The 16,938-nt window shown below is 37.4% G+C and overlaps 2 protein-coding genes across 2 annotated transcripts; both read left to right on the forward strand.

The window, feature by feature from the left end:
- Positions 1-3,199: 3,199 nt before the first annotated feature.
- On the forward strand, positions 3,200-4,755 carry LOC307156412 (E3 ubiquitin-protein ligase RNF182). Its single transcript, XM_079867743.1, has 2 exons — positions 3,200-3,796; positions 3,897-4,755. Exons 1-2 carry the CDS (start codon positions 3,367-3,369, stop codon positions 3,953-3,955), a joined length of 489 nt encoding a protein of 162 aa, XP_079723869.1. The 5' UTR covers positions 3,200-3,366; the 3' UTR covers positions 3,956-4,755.
- A 199-nt stretch (positions 4,756-4,954) lies between these two features.
- On the forward strand, positions 4,955-8,765 carry LOC307156401 (uncharacterized protein). Its single transcript, XM_079867725.1, has 3 exons — positions 4,955-5,054; positions 5,143-5,201; positions 5,344-8,765. Exons 1-3 carry the CDS (start codon positions 5,032-5,034, stop codon positions 8,658-8,660), a joined length of 3,399 nt encoding a protein of 1,132 aa, XP_079723851.1. The 5' UTR covers positions 4,955-5,031; the 3' UTR covers positions 8,661-8,765.
- The last annotated feature ends 8,173 nt before the right edge of the window (positions 8,766-16,938 follow it).

Here is a 16,938-nt window from a genome sequence, read left to right on the forward strand (position 1 = left end):
TATTGCTGGGGTGGGAGCTGGTTTCACTGACATGTATTATCAAGAGATGACTTGGTTACTAGGAGAGGGAACCGCACAAGAGCTATTGTTGCTGTGGGATGCTTTCATGGATGTGCCACTATGCAAAATATTACTTTTACATCATTTTATTTTTCAAATGTACTTTACTTTCGACACAGTCGTTGCTTCTAAACAGTACCAATGTAGGGTTTGGTGCTAAAGAGAACCGATTTCATAAAGAACCATGCTTTGAAAGTCATATAGGACCTTAATGGTGTTATAAATAACCTTTTCAACAATAGTTTATTTTCATTAGTATATTAGCATTATTAATATATATTATTTCTCATTCTTTTTTTTTTTTTAGTCTTCTATCTGACTGGTCTTATAATATCTAGTTGTAGCAAAAAATGTTCTAACAGTTGTTAGCTGAATACATTAATAAATAACAACTGACATTGAACACGATATCGATGTAATGAAGACCAAGTTCCAATCAAATATCCTCTCAATCCTCTATGAAGTCTTTACGTCCTTCATTATGTGTGTATTCTGAGTGGCAGTTTCTCTCTGCATGATGAAGTTATGATGGAGACAATTGAGTTTAGAGTTACAGTGTGTCTCTTCCATTTGATTATGTAAAATCAATTATGTTTATGAAGGTCAAAATTAGCAAAAAAAAAAAATACAGTATGAGAGCCCTGTACTGTGTTAAAAGAAAAAAAAAGTGATGAGTCATGGGATAGCTGATGTTTTTTGTGACTGCATGTTTAGGCATAAAGTACATAGTCGGACATATGGATCATAGATTCAATATCTCTACTTGCGTTGTGGAGAAGAGAAGATTAACTGAACAGAGCTGCTCACACTTACATGTTCTGTTAAACTATAGAGAAAGAGACATGATTGGTAGGAAACCGGTTACAATTTAGCTACGCTACAATTTACAAAAGTTATAATTTATAGACATTTTAGGAAATAAATAATTTACCTGTTGAGAGTGTGTTGACAGTCTGTGTAGTTGTATAGCTGAGCTCCAGAATATCAGAAATGAGGAGGCTTTGACAGTTACAGATTTGAAAAAAAGGAAGGACCCTAAACTCTAACACAAAGAACCATTTCAGCATAAAGGTTCTAAATAGAAAATAGAAAGGTTCTAAATGTTACTATATGTAAATAACCTTTAAAGAACCATCTTTTTTAGAGTACAGTGCTGTGAAATAAAGTCAAAATGTCAAAAATTTCAAATAAAGAGTGATATAATTTACCAAATGATTCAAATGTACATTTTGTAATGATTTATTTGTGCAACTTAAATGCACAAAAGAGACAATTTCTTGGTGGAAAAGGTTAGTAGACCTCTTTTCAAAGTGCATGAAGTGCATACACCTTGTATAAACTTTTCTCGATTGATCGTAAAAAAACAAACAAATTCAATACAGTTTAAGTCACTTGGATCCAGTGTTGTTTCGGACCATATATGGACAGAAACAGGCGAGACCTTCTTCAAAATATGTTCTTTTGTTTTCCACAGAAAACAAGTTGGAACATCACGACATTGGATCACTTCTTTTAAGCACTAAAGAACATCATGCCAAAATCAAAAGAGGGAGGTTTATGCATCCGCAAAGCCATTAAATATCAATAATTTCACTTATCAGTGCTGTTCAAATAAAGTTGGGGCATTATTAGGCCTGTATACACTGAAAAAGGACACAACATTTCATAGTATGCACTTACTTTTCACAGACAGATGATATCTGCACTAACATGGAAAACCCATGGGCAATAGGCTAATAACTGATTGGCATTTTGGTGTTGTTACTTGAGTAAATGATTAAAAGTTTTTTGCCCTCGAGTCTCACAAGACCGTGCAGACGGTCACATGTCTTGTTTTGTAGTGAGTGTTTAACAGCACGTTGAACTTGTCTGGAAGTGACATATCCTCAGCCCACCTCCCACATTTGGCAATTCCTCAACTTCCTTTGACCTTTCATTTCTGTCTTGATCACGTATAACATGTCATGACTCCTCTTTCAGGATGTACTGGAAAACACAGAAATGATTATATTATATTGTGTGTGTGTGTGTGTGTGTGATATTAAATTGGGTTTATGAGTCTGGAAAGCCATAAACTCATAATGCTGTTCAAATAAATTTCATGCATTATTAAGCCTACATACATTGAAAAAAAATGTTGATAAACTCTGAACTTCGATCTAAACACAAAAGCATTAGATTACAGATGTGGGTTCTGAAGAACAATGTCCCGTGGCAGAAAGCACAGAGGGAAGGCCAAGCCGGCTGAAGCCAGTTTGGAGTCAGGCACACCCAAGCCCAAGTAAGGGAATGACGGGGAGGGAGAAAACGGGAGGGGGTGCATTCTGGGAAATCACACAGTGAGGTAGAGTGGTTTTGTTTGGATAAGGCTCTTAGCTCTGCTGTATTGTATTTCCTTTACTGTAATTAATTGTTTATTTTTATAAAACAGTTGTTTCCTCCAAACTTAGCCTACAGTATTGAGGCACTCAGTGTTTCATAAAGACATTCATTCCGGTAAACTATGTAGGGAAAAAAGAAAAAAGGCCATTTATTTGACATTGTCCTATATAGAACACACACACACACACATATATAGGCTATATATATATATATATATATATATATATATATATATATATATATTACAGTTTTAACAACCTCACATAATTCTGAGTGTAACAAGTTTAAATGTCACCTTATATCAAAAAAAAAAAAAAACACCCCTGAAATCCCCCTCTTTTGTCAATGATTTACTAGGCCTATTAGATTTACCAGAATTAACCCTACGGTAAGATCTACCCACACATACTGTGGAAAGGTTTCGGTTTTCCCTTTGATAATGGGAAGATGTTTTCATAAATCTAAAATGCCTGGCAAAAAAAGTAAATGGGGAATCCCAAGCTTCAGGGGTGAATTCAGGGTGACACCTTTTTCCACTTCGCTACTTGGTAAAAGTATCCCAATCAACCTAAATTCGCCCCATTTCTATTTATAAACGTAAATAACAATTACATCTGTAAAAACATGGTAAGACACGTAGGGCAATCTGAGTTAACTTTTGTTGTTTATGTAAGGTCATGCATTTGGAGGGCAAATGACATCACCGCGTTTAGAGCCGATGACATCACAGTTTGTTTGGAAACGCAAGTCCTGTTGCTAAAGGAAGTTTCCCCGAGACTGAGTGGGTGAGTGGGTGAGTGAGTGCCGAAACACGCCTCCTTCACCAAACTAGCCTATATAAGAATACCCGAGGTGAGTCACGGCCACTTGACTTAACTGTCAACTAAGAGGAGTTCGCAACAAGAAACAAGCAAACAGGACATCATGGTTCCAGACACGGAGTGCGGAATCTGCTACCGGACTTACAACGTCAGTCGGAGGTGTCCTCGACACCTGAGCTGCAAACACTCGTTTTGTGAGAGCTGCCTGTTGACGCTCGCGAGGTCCGCGGAGAGTCCCGTTACCGGACCCCGGATAGTGTGTCCGCTGTGCCGTCACTCCACCTCGCTGTCGGCGGAGAGCGTCCAAGACAACCTGCCGGTAGACGAGGACATTTTTGAGCGGATAGTAACCGCTCGCAGCTCGGAGGAATGCACGGATGACGATGATGAGACTGAGGAGCCCGAGAGGGACGCGTCCAGCCTACCAAAAGAGGACGTTTCGCCGACTCCTGCTCCTACATCCCGAAAAGGACACCTGATGAAAAGCATAAGGCGCCTGTGCAAAAGAGTAACCGGGGAACGTGTGCGGAGAAGTGAGTATTTGACCTCGATAACGTGCTCGTTATAAACCGGCATCTGCGTTTAATACATTGAGTTGAATACCTAAATACTAATTTTCATTTGTGTTTTCAGATTGTTTTACTAATGAAGACATGAGGGACCTGGCAATGATGTCCTGCTACATGATGTGAAATCGAAGTTGTTGATCGTCTCAACTGTTGTTCTCAGACATTCCTCAAAGCCACACATGCATGATTTAATGGACCAGGTGTAATCAATCAGTGAAGAATCAACTGTTGAAAAACATACTGGTTTACAGCTAATCTGAATAGTTGGGGGTGGACCCTTCAATGTGTGTTGGTGTCAGTTCCCTGCTTCGTGCTTATCTGTGACTGACACCTCGCAATGGGAATAATATATGAATGCCATGATGTGTTTTTATTTTTGTTTCTGTTTCCAATGAAGAGGTGGAATGTCAGTGCCTGTGGGACTGTTTGCTTTTGGGTGTGGCTTGTTGCCATAACAGAAATGTAGGGTTGTGCCAGAGCAACCCATAAACATAAGAACAAAACATGTTAAAAAAGCTTCTCTTTTTGCTGAAATGAATCACATTGCCAATAGATTATTCATTTTAGGGCAATGTCATCTCTTAGGTGCTGTTGTTTGCTGTTACAAAATAATGGAAAGAAAAGGAAGTTTACTCATTTTTTTTAATGGTAATTTATTTGTATGGAAGAATTGTTAAATGTTACCTGTATTTGTTGTATCCTTTTAATTAGTATAATTATAAGGAGTTTTTCTGTGTTGTATCAAAGAGTCTCAATTAGGCTATGTTTGTACTGTACATGTTTCAAGATCACAAATTATTTTTACATATTTATTTTAAGTATTTTACATTTTTAAGAGAACATATTTTGTACTGTATATGATATGATTTACTGTATACATCTACATGTGTACTAAATAAAACTTTTTATAATATTTATGACAAGTTTAGCACACTGTTTGTCTTGTTTTCATAAAGGACATAATCCCAAATTTTCATAATATTTTTAGGACCCATAGAGATATGTGAGTGTGCGTTTGCAAATGTGTGTGTCTTTAGCTTTAAATGCATTCAGGTGAGCCTCATCAGTGATCAGCACGATACTGATCAACAATATTAGTGTTTCTGTGAGCCCACATCAGTAGGGTAATTTTGAGCAGGTGTGATAAAAAAAAGAAGCTTTGTGTGGCACAAAAGCACAAGTTCATTAGTCTTTGAAGCATGTCTCTTCAATACTATCTGAGGTAAGCATTCAGTGCTTAATTGCAACAGTTCATAAACCCATTTTTCCATTATTATAGTTCTTACAAAAATGACTACTTTTTTCTATAGACTGCCATTGGTTTGTTTGATTCTCTCTGTTGTGGGATGTTTTCCTGAACTGTCAGTAGGTAAGATTTAGTTCCAAGAATAATTTGAGTCTGTAAATATTTAGAACGGCTTTAGGTGTTTTTCAGAAAACATTGAAATAAGCTGGCTTTAAATTTGCTGCCATATCTATTTAGAAATAATTTAAGTATATTACGTCTTTAGGAGACATCACGGAAAATGATCCACAGATCAAAAAACAGGCGTTGGAAAATTTCAGAAGTGTTTATCCAGCCACCCAAAAGTCAGAAAGACGCACTCTTCAAAGGAACGTAGAACAATTTAAAAACCAATATCCGCTGCCGAGGATCAACTCCTCTCTATACAGCCAGAGAAATGATGGCAATGCCAAAAATCCAAGCTTCAGTCCCACTGAGGCAAGAGCCTCTGCAGATGTTATCTATTACCGTTCACTCCCAAACACCTCATCCAATGTCAATAGTAGACATAATCCTGTTGAATTGTCAAGCATCAAATATGATGATGGAATTGATGCCAAAAGAAGCTATGCTTTCCAAACAGTCCAAAGGGAACAAATTCCTTTATACTTCACCGGGAACCAAAAGAGCTCTAGTAATATTAATCTGCCCCCGTGGCTGATGAGGAAAGGTCTGAGGAATGAAATGCATGCAGCAAATGATTATGGTCTTGGGTCATTTGACTATCAGCATATTTCAAAACCTAAATCAGAAATGTATTCAGGCAGTTCAAGACCATTAGGAATCAATGAACCCTATTTGAGGGAAAATGTTTCTGCCCAGCCGATCATCAGACCGGCACATGCTGAAAGAATTCCAGCTAATTACATGTCTGGAAGCTCAACTGTGAAGCACGACATGAGGCACAGAAGTGATGAAAACGTCCTGTTAGATAACTTGCTTCAACACAAGAATCAAAAAGTGCTGAGAAATTTTGTACCATCGAATCCATCTCTCTCAATTGTAAGAGCAAATCCGCAAGCGAGCAAATCATTGCCAGGTGACTTTTATGCTGGGGCCGAAGCCACTTCCGATGAGAATATGAGGGGTGTATCTCTTTCCAAGATGTTCAAACCTCCAGCTGTTCAAAGCCCAATAACTCCTGTGATTAAGATGTCAAATTCAAATAGAGGTCAGAGCATCCTTCCCTTAATAAAAGCTCAGATGTTTTCTTCTCAACATGATCAGGTCAAGCAGTCTAACTCTGAAAGGGTCGCCAGCCCAAAAGAAAGTCCGCCAAGTAGTTTTGAGTATGGAAATACAAAATCGGTCATGAGCGGATACACTTTCAAGGACATTCAATTGACACAGACACAAAATGGGTACCAAAATTGGGGACAAAGTAGTCCAAGTTCTACGCCCATTCAAATGTTTAAGAGTCAAAAGAAGTATGATAATTTGGCAACAGGCATGTCTGCTATCAAGCCTTCAGAGACCATAGGTGTCCGCTCTTACAAAGAGTCCTTATCAGATGAAAACAGTGGCATCCGAAGACCAATGTTTGCGCTATCCAACCAGTCAAAACAGGGCACACATTTGACCCCACAAATGCACTTGGCAAAGAACACCTTGTTTTCAGAACATGATGTACATTTGAATCTACCAGACTCAACATTTAATTCATTAAAGAAGCCAAGTCAGCATAATGCGCGAGACAGGACAGATCTGAATTCCTCCGGCCAAAGTACATTCCGATCATTAGTCACTAAAAATAATCCAGTGCCAAGTCTCGCGCCGGGTTACACAATGAAGAACGTCCACAGCGTTAGTCCATTTGTGTCTGGTCCTCAAGGCACATCTGAATATTCAGGTATGTCTAGTAGCCAAACCCGACCATATTATCTGACTTCTAAAAAGCCATTTGCTTATAGAGATTTCATATTTGCCCCTATGTTGCATAAAACTCTACAAAAAACAGAAATGCACTCTGTCCAAAAGTCTTTCATAAACTCTTTATCTAATGTGCAACATGCCCCTGCTCATCCTCGTAACACCCTAAGTGCACTTGCTCACAAATCCTTGATGCCTAAGAGCTATAAAAAAACACTTTTCCAGATCAAGGACATTGAAGCAAGCCAAGTAAAACAACCTGATTCTTTTGATAATGGACCTCAGCGTGAAACTGTCTCTTCAACTGAAGCTGCAAGTAACGCCAAGTCTGACGCTCCAAAGCACCATGCTGTTAGAGGTCAAGCTTTAGTGAAGAAAGCAATCGGCACAAATATTTCAGCGGGTCTTGGTACAAAAATGGAGCATCCTAAAATAGGGTATGACGGATCAAAATTGGATGAAGTCCAGTCAAAAACATCTCAGAATTGGATTTCAAGCAGGTTTACTTCAGCACAGAACACTCAAGCTCAGACTGAATCTAACCAAGGTGAAATACCAACGAGATCCTCAGACGGTATGTTTGTTGGACCCAACAAGTACTTGGCGTCCATGAAATCTAGCAACAGTCATTCGAATCCCACATCAAAGCCTGTTCTTCCGATCCTCAAGTCTTCTCTTGTGAACAAAATGACTGGATCTCCTAAAATGGGCAATGCTGTTATCCAGCCACTTCACTGGTATAACTTAAAGGAACGTGAAGGTCTGGTAAATCCAACAAGGGAAGTTACGAAGGACAGAAACTCAGTTGGAGTAGCACAAACAAATATTAGTGAATTATTGAGACCAACAAGCAGCGTTGTGACTGGAAGGCAGGTTAAAGTGACTCAAGAAGGAAAAAGATCTGGAGAAAAGTCAAAGAAGAAAATCTATGCAATCCCATCCTCTAAATCTGGAATATATAGAGCTGCTGATATTCGTAGTCATAAAACCAACAACTTGTCGACTATATACAGACCTGGTAAGAAACATCACAGTAAAGCTAACATCAACAACAACTTTAATGAAACAACTCCAATCTCAAAAATGGATCTCGACCTCAGTGCTGTCGGTGTGTCCCAGGCATCAAGTCCCACAAGCAGCTTTGTTGTCGGAAGGTACATTAATCCGTTTAATAAAGTCTCAACCAAATCAAACCTCAACATGTCTTCAACAAAAACAGGACTTAACCATTATAAACCAGTTCGGTTCTCAGATATAGCAGGAAGCGCCGCCTTAACTAAACCACCTTCTGCTGTCAGCAAGGCAAAGGAAGAAGTGGATCCCGCAAGTGATCAAAACGCCTCAGATTTAACACAACTGATAGAAGAACTCTTTAAAGAGCTGCTTTATGACTCAAAAATAGGCAATTCCTCTATGACCTTGGCCTTGCAAAATGAAACTGATGAAAGGGAATTGAATTTAAGTGGACCTGAGCTTATGACAACAGCTGCTATAGACATCACCACACAATCTCAGCTGTCATTTACAGAAGACTATACTCTACCTCAACCAACTGTCTATTCCTCTGAGCCACAGCTGGATCATACTACATCTACAGCAGAGGGTACTGATCCATTTTATGAGGGAACACTGATACCCAATACCACTTTGTTGGTCACAATTACCTCAGAATGAGATCTGCCTCTCGCAGATTTCATCTGTATTTACCGACAGACTGCAATGTGAGATGTTTCTCTCTTCTGTAGGTAGATGGCGCCAGATCTGTAATCTAATTCATTTGCATTAAATTTGTGAGTTCTGAGTTTCATAGAGTTTTCTCTTTACTTCCCTTTGATAAACAGCATTTGTTAATATACATTTTGGTTAATATTTCTCCCATGTTCTTTTCAAGCATAGCAATATATTGAGATTAACATGTCTTATATCAAACTGAGTGTTAATACAGTAATAGCCTAAAAATGTAAGTTTAAGAAGTTTTCTTGTTGATGAACATAGTGAAATTAGTTTACTTGTGTGGAGATGGGCTCATACTGTACATGCGTGAACATGCATTCGATTTCCTAATAGTTTAGTTCCCAAAATCCCCATGGATGTGGGCTGTTTGCTGGAAATTTCTAAGTTGCCTTTTATGAGTGTTACTAAAAAACTATGATTTTAGTTGTTCAGGCAAAATGCAGAGCTGAAACTTAATCAAGCATTGAAAATAATTGTTTGTTTCCGCATTGGTTCATTTTTTTTGTTTGTTTTTTTTTCTGCTCTAGCCGGGTCATTCCAGTTGTGCATTAACGTTTAATCTCTGGAGTTTATAAAATAATTAATATGCTTGTGTTGTAATTTTAAGGAAGTATTTTTATGAAATTGAATACCAGACTTTCAGAAATATACTCTGGTTAAGATCAGGCACTTAAACTTTATTCAACCTATACAGTGGCAAGAAATAAGGACCTTTAGCCAATATCCAGTGAGTAGCAATTGTTGAGTTTACATGATAATGCCAGCTTGGTTAATTGTGTGATCTATAAAACACAAAACAGAATCAATCAAATCCAATGCTAAAACGTAACTCGGGTCAAAATAATGTCACTCCCCACATCAAGAAGTGATTTTTATTTATTTATCTGTTTAATTTAATAGTGAAATTAAGGACATGGGTAACAATGTTCCCAAGTGAACATGTTTTGTTTAAAATGTTTAGAGTAGAGAGAAGAAAAATTAATGAACACTTGGGAAAAAATATTAAATAAATATTATTGAAAATATTCAAAATCCATTCCCGTTCACTTAATTGTGATATTGAGATGAATGAAAACTGTTTAAAAAAAGAAATATCTCTTCCCGGTCACCATGATTTTGCCATGTCAGACATGTTCCTGGATCATCATACTTTATTGATCCTGGAACAACATTCCTGTCTGAAAATGTTGTTCCTAACCTTATCCCTGTCCCTAACCTTACCCATAACTTATCCCTAAAACCAGAGGGGAATGATGGTGAACAACACTGATGTAGAAGCACCTAACTCTGGTTTTAAGCCTAAACTTGACATGAACTGTAAACTTGTCCCTCAAATCTGATTGGTTGATTCGAATGACGTTCCAGGATCAAGAAAGATGTTGATCCAGGATCATGTTGTACTTTTTGAAATCACGTTCACCTCTTTTCCCCAGTACATTATGATGGCATGAAAATTCATTTCTGAAAATTCATTTCACAATATGTTAGGAACTTTGATCCAACAATATTTTCCTCAGTGCGTGTGCATCAGATGGCCACCAGATGGGATGTGTGCGCTGTCAGAATGATCTCAAGGGGTTCTTGGAGTTCATGGTGGAGTTGTGTTTTCTTCTTTAATAAGGACAGAACTGCCAAAAAAAGAAAAGAAAAGTATAGCTGAAAAGGCATATGTATTTGAGCAAGCCTGCAATGTGTGAACACACAATTATCACTCTGAAGTATTTAGCATGCAATAAAATAAAATGTATTACTCATGTTGAATGAATCAACATGTTGAACAAATCATTTCTGACTAATCAAAAAACATCATTAATGAGGGTTAGAGTTTTGCTTCTGCATCAAAGCTGTAACAGCCACATTTGTAAGAACGACCCCTAACCTTTTCCCATTAGAGGGGCCTAAGCAAAAAAAATCCCCTTGTCTACGCCCCATATGAACTGCCCAGCATGAGGCCAGGACAAAGAAAAAAACGGAGGGGTTTTCTGTCAATCACGACCACATACATTGTACAATGGATTACCCACTTCCCCCTAAAAATGCTTTGACATGGGAACATTCCATTTCCTTAAGAAGTTTCCCGTGAGAATCTAAAGCTTTAATGTATGAAAAAGTTGGATATTTTAATTACAGTAGTCAATATTTGAAGTCATACATGAATTTTGAGCAATACCCATCTTGTCTTAGGACAACTTTGATGCACTTTTTTGATCCACTTCAAATGTTGACTACTGTGTTTTCCCAGTTTCAACGTATAGGCTAAAAGACAAAAATGCTGAGCGTGTGAACACGTTGCATTCTCACCCAAGTCTTCTTGTTTTTCCCTCTCTCTCTCTCTCTCTCTCCCTCCCTCTTTCTGCGGGGGAATTCTGTAGCATGTGTCTGTGGGATCTCAGGCAGCTCTTGGGGAAAATAAAATCTAGAGGCCCCGTAGTGACGCGACCCCTCCCGCTCTCGCACCGCTCGGCTATTCACACTCTGTACAGCTAGTCTTAGGGTACAGCTTGGGGTACAGGGAGCCTTTTTGTTCAGATGTGAAGCCAATTTCTGATAGCTTCAGTCTCAGCCATTCAGAAAGAACCTCTATGTCTCATCTGAGCTTCCTCAGTTTGACTGTATAAACTCGCTTCTAGCACATAAACATGTTGATATGCTAAATATGGCCATTAGCAGATAGAAAGATGGAGATACGTGGAGTGAAAGAAACTGGCAAGAGAGAAGAAGGGTCAAAAAAAAGAAAAGAAAGATGTTTCTGTTTAGCGGTAATGACGGGGTATTAAAATGCATTAAAACATAATTACCCTCCATGCTGTGGGCGATGAGTACGCACAGCAAAACTACTGTTCCCCATCGACCTGCGTCTGCTGAACTTTGGTTGGACCATCCACTCAAACGATGGAGCAATCAATGAGGCTCATGGATTAAACGCATTACTGACTACTACAACTGTGTCAGATTTAAATCTGTGAGGAAAGGAGATTAAATGGAGGACTGTAAGAAAGAACGTAAATGCTGAATTAGCTTGTTGTGATAACCATAACAAGCTCTGTCACTCTTTCTCATGTGCACATACTTGCCTCGCTGAGCCAAAAGGGAAGTAATAAAGCAGGAAGACTTCCTGCTGTAGCTCAGCTGTAAGAGAGTGTGTCGCGAGGCTAAAGCTGTTAGCAGCCCTATAAAATTAGCATAAGGTGAAAGCTAACAACTTTGAGGCTGGAATTGGGTGAGCGAGGATAGTTGTAACACACATGGTTTAAAAGTTTCCACACATGCTAAGCATGACAAAATGTTAGGTAGGCCCAGAGCCATAGAGAGAATTTCTCTCTATGGCTCTGGGTAGGCCTATTTACAAGTTGCCATGTCAACACTAGGGTGAATTCAGGGTGAGTGACACTTTTTGCCATTGACATGACTTGGAAAAAGTGTCCCAAATCAACCTGAATTCACCCTATGTAAAGAAAAAATTGCGCCTCAGCGGTGCCAATTTTTGAGTTCAGCTTGGAGTGTGAATTATTCCCGTGGGGGAATAATGATTCATGAGCTTGTGGTTCAGTTTGGACATAAATATATAGTGCATGTTAATTTTTCTCAAGGAAAAAGAACTTTCTCTACTAATGTTGTAAACTATACAGGGAACCTGTTATTAAAAGTTAAAATTAACAACTGATTTGAATACAATTGCATTTTGGACTGTTTTTATAATAATAACGTTATAATAATATCTTTTTAATTATAGGCCTATAAGAGTAAAAATATAATGAATATGTAGGCTAATATAGTGCTTTTTTTGTTTTGTTTTGTTTTTCAAAATGCTTCGCTCTAGAATACATTTTTCTCACTAACTATATGGACACTGAATGGCTTTTCTTAAATGTAGCCTACACTGTAAAAAAAAAAAATCCCCGTAAAAAACGGTAATATTCCAGCAGCTGGGGTGCCAGAAAAAAAAAAAAAAACGTAAAATTACAGAAATTTACATGACATTTACATGTTTTTCATGTAATTTTACACAGGAAATGTACATTTGCAGTCTATTTCTGTAATTTGACGTTTTTTTCCCCCACATTTCAAAAATACATGAAAAATCTGTAAAATAAAACAGTAAAATTCCGTAAAACTACAGTTTTAGCATATTGTTCACAAGCAGGTTTACTGACGTCTTTTTCAAACACACGTCAAACACTGATTGAGAGATTACATGAGACATGATACATTTAAGTAAACTGTAGGTTCTTTCAACAAACCCTCGGATGATCATTCTTGTTTGTTTTGTGCTATAACAAGTAGTAAAGAGGAAGTGATGATAAGTTCGCGCGCGCTCCCTCCCGCTTGAACTGAGGAACTACAGCAACCCGTAACGCCACATTAAAGAGCGCCAAAACGGTATTTATCGTTTGAATTTCGTAATAACACTTACAAAATTTGAAAGCAGCGACTTTGTTTTATATCAAAAGTACCCTAAATTTGTCCTTGCCCGTGTCCTCTTTGCTCCCCGATGTTATTTTTCCACTGTGTGTGAGATAATGGACGTGTGACGTGGACGTTGCGTGAGTCTCGCGATGAATGAGTGACAATTAGCAGCCCAGTGTTGTTTGTTCATTGTAAGAGATGCAACCTTGCTTCACTTCCCTGAGCTTGTAATTATGTGTAAGTTCTTGCAATAAAAAAAATAAAATAAAAAAATTAGCAGCCCAGTGTAACTGACATGTATTTTACCTTTGCAAAAGTACATTTCTAACTTAATTTTTTTTGTGTGTTTATTTAAAACGAGACAACCCTGCAATTATTTTAATCTCCAGTTTCGATATGTCTTAAATAGCTAACTTGAAGAAGACACTATATAGCCTATGGAGTTAAGGATATGATTCACATTAATATCTTTTCTGAATTTTATTGAGAAATCATGAGAAACAGTTTGAAAAAGACAGAAAAAGAAATGTATTCAGCAAGGAGGCATTACATTGATCAAAAGTGACAGAAACCATCTACAATGTTTCAAAAGATTTTTTTTTTTATTTCAAATAAATTCTGTTCTTTCAAACTTTCCATTCATCAAAGAATCCTGAAAAAAAAAACGTATCATGTTTTTCACAAAATGTTAAGCAGCACAACTTTTCAACATTGATAATAATAATAAATGTTTCTTGAGCAGCAAATCAGCATATTAGAATGAAGGATCATGTGACAAATTATAAAATAAAATAAAAATATTTTGTTTATTTAAATAATTATTTTAAATTGTAAAAATATTTCTCAATTTTAGCACTTTTACTCTATTTTTGATCTACTAAATGCAGCCTTGGTGAGCATAAGAGACTTCTTTAAAAACATTACAAAATATGACCGCGTTTTTGAACAGCAGTGTGCATATATTCCCTTTTAGTGTACATATTTACTAGAGACATTCTTTTTTTTTTTATATCCTCTGCTCATTTTCTGCATGCTTCTGCTCTGTATGAAGACAACATTCCAACTCCTTTCACAACCCATTTTATTTCTGTATTACAACATTTCTAAATTAAACAGGATATTTCATAAAAAAAAAGAATAGTGCAAGACTTAAACATTAAACATATAGGGAATTTATTGGATTGGACAAAAAAATGTGTGTTATGTAGCGTTGACGTACAGTCAATGCTAGATATTTGGTTATTTGTCAACATTATCCAGTAGCCTGCATGGCCAAATAATGTAAAGAAATAGGCTACTTTAAAGTCATCATGAAATCAAAAATATCAAGATATATATATATATATATATATTGTATAGAATATTGCAGTATAAATGACTGATCCATGCAGAGGGTTAAAAAAATTAAAAATAAATTCACACTTATCTGCTTTTACTAATACATTCAGCTTTTTGACATCATTTTTGTCACTTCTTTTCATGTCAAAAGTTCAAAAAGAGCCATGCATTTCTTTCCCGTAGCCTTCAGCCTTGTGCTGAGCCTCACACCCCCGGGACCAGGCGGTGAAAATACAGGCACGTGCGGATTACAAACCAGGTCACGAGAGGAGCAGAACCTCACATCTGTGTTTCTCCTGTAGGTGAGAGTGCTTGTGTCTTCAGTGGCCATCGGGTTTCTCATGCATGTGCTGCCGATGTGCGTAAGAATATAAAATGCTGCAGCATAGCAAGTGTTTTTAAGTGCTGCAGAGTTTGAGGTTTAATTCACCTTGAGAAGAGCCGTCCCGGGGCCACTGTGTGTTCTGCATAATACCAGCACTCCTGTGGTAATAGGCCACCCATGAATATGTGCCCTCACTTCCAATCCTAGACGCCCAGCCTCCTACCGATGTCAGTGTGTGCGCATGACAAGTTGAAACCAGACTTTCCACATAAAGATCTCTTTTGTGCTGGTGAAACGTGCATGAAAAATGTGTGGAATGACCCTTAAGACTCCCTATACTGTATGGTATCAGCTCTGACTAACGCTAGACAGCTCGCTATTCATAGGTGTATAGCCCGAGATACTGTTACACAGAGAACGCATGACAGCGCACATGCCATGCAAGCCAGTTCCACCTCAGAATAAAGATAAAAAGGTAGTTGAGATAATAAAAAAGTTACATTGTCAGAGATATACAGTAAAACCGCAATTACAAGAATCAGTCAAAATGAGAAATAATATGAAGCTGAATATATTACAAAAGTAATATGTGCTTGCTTTAGTGTGTACATGCTATAAGTGATTTCTGTCTATTGGTTTGAGTTGGCCACAAAATTGAGCAGAAAATAGAGCAAATCTTTACAATATTTTTCAAAAAGCCCCACATTACAGTTACATCCAGTTTTTTTGAACAGACAAAAACACAAAGACATGAGTAACACACACACAAATATATATATATATCAGTGTCGTGCATTGGTGTTCAGTTTTTTTATATATAAATTTAAATGTAAAATTATGTCCCAGATACACTTAATGTTGTCAATTTTTTTGGTTAAATAAACATTACGTTACATAAAATAAATAAAAAACAATACAATTCTATTTTGTATTTTTACATTAACAATCTTATTAATGTTATATTTATTAAAACCAAGTATAAATCTAATCAAATTAGCGTTTTCAAGCATTTTTACATTTATTCCAAAATAACTAAAAGCAGTAATAATTTAAACAATATATTTTATTTGTGAATTGAAGTTCAGCGGTTCTTTATAATAGTCAACTCATTTTCTGATCATCAGTCATGAAGCTCGGTAAATCACAGACATGAAGATTTACCTTTAATTTCCTCAAGCTAATTGCTCACTAAAACCCCCCGAAGTCTTCAAGTTTTCAGGCTGTTTCAGGCTTGACTTTGACGTGATATAAAGCTGTGATGGCTGAACTGTTTACTTACTTTTTAATTAGTCTTCCCATTAATATCATTTTGTTCATTCAGACTGATTTGCGAACCCAGAATGCAACAAGAGGCGGGGTTTATCACACAAACCAATCACATCCAATCATATCAGGATGGAGGCATTGCCTCCTCTCACGTGATTTCCCCCATTCATTCTCAATTACCCCCCACCAAATGCCCCGCACGCTTTAGGGGGTCTGTTAAAAGTCAATGGGCTCAAGGGAGGCAAGAGAGTTAGGCTTCCCGCTGTAACTTTACCTGCGACTGTCGCTGTTGGACAGTGTTACTTTACAAAACAAGTGATTTATACACTTCTAATATACACTTATACTAGTTTGTCAAGAGGAACCAAATACAGAGTGCATGAAAACAACTTAAGTAAAGTTCTCAGTTTCTTCTAAAGTAGCTCTATAACATGCAGCAGCAAAGCCTGTAGAAACGCCCTCGATCATCTAACGGGCCAGTTCACACAGAACGCGATTTTGCTGGTAAAAAGATAGAAAGGTAAAAGCGCAAGGTCTAGAGACGCTTTTTTTATTGAACTTTTATCTCCGCGGTTTTAGGCTGCCGTGTCATGTGCGGGACGCTGCAAAAGACGCGAGACATAAGAAGATATTTTGAGAAATCTCTCAGTGTTGTTTTGTCCATATAAGGAAAGTCAATTGGGTCCAATGTTGTTTGGATCCCAATGTTCTTCAAAATATTATCCTTTTGAATGAACCACCCCATATTTTGCCTTGCAACTCCAACCTTGACTTCAGTGGCACTGGAAACATCTATGTTCTGAATGTATTTGGAATAAACACATATTGTTTCAGTTCATTGGCTTGACCTTGATTAACTTGTGGTGTGATTGTTGAAATGCA

This window comes from Squalius cephalus (genome assembly GCF_949319135.1).
Source record: "Squalius cephalus genome assembly, chromosome: 3".
NCBI classification, from domain to species: domain Eukaryota; kingdom Metazoa; phylum Chordata; class Actinopteri; order Cypriniformes; family Leuciscidae; genus Squalius; species Squalius cephalus.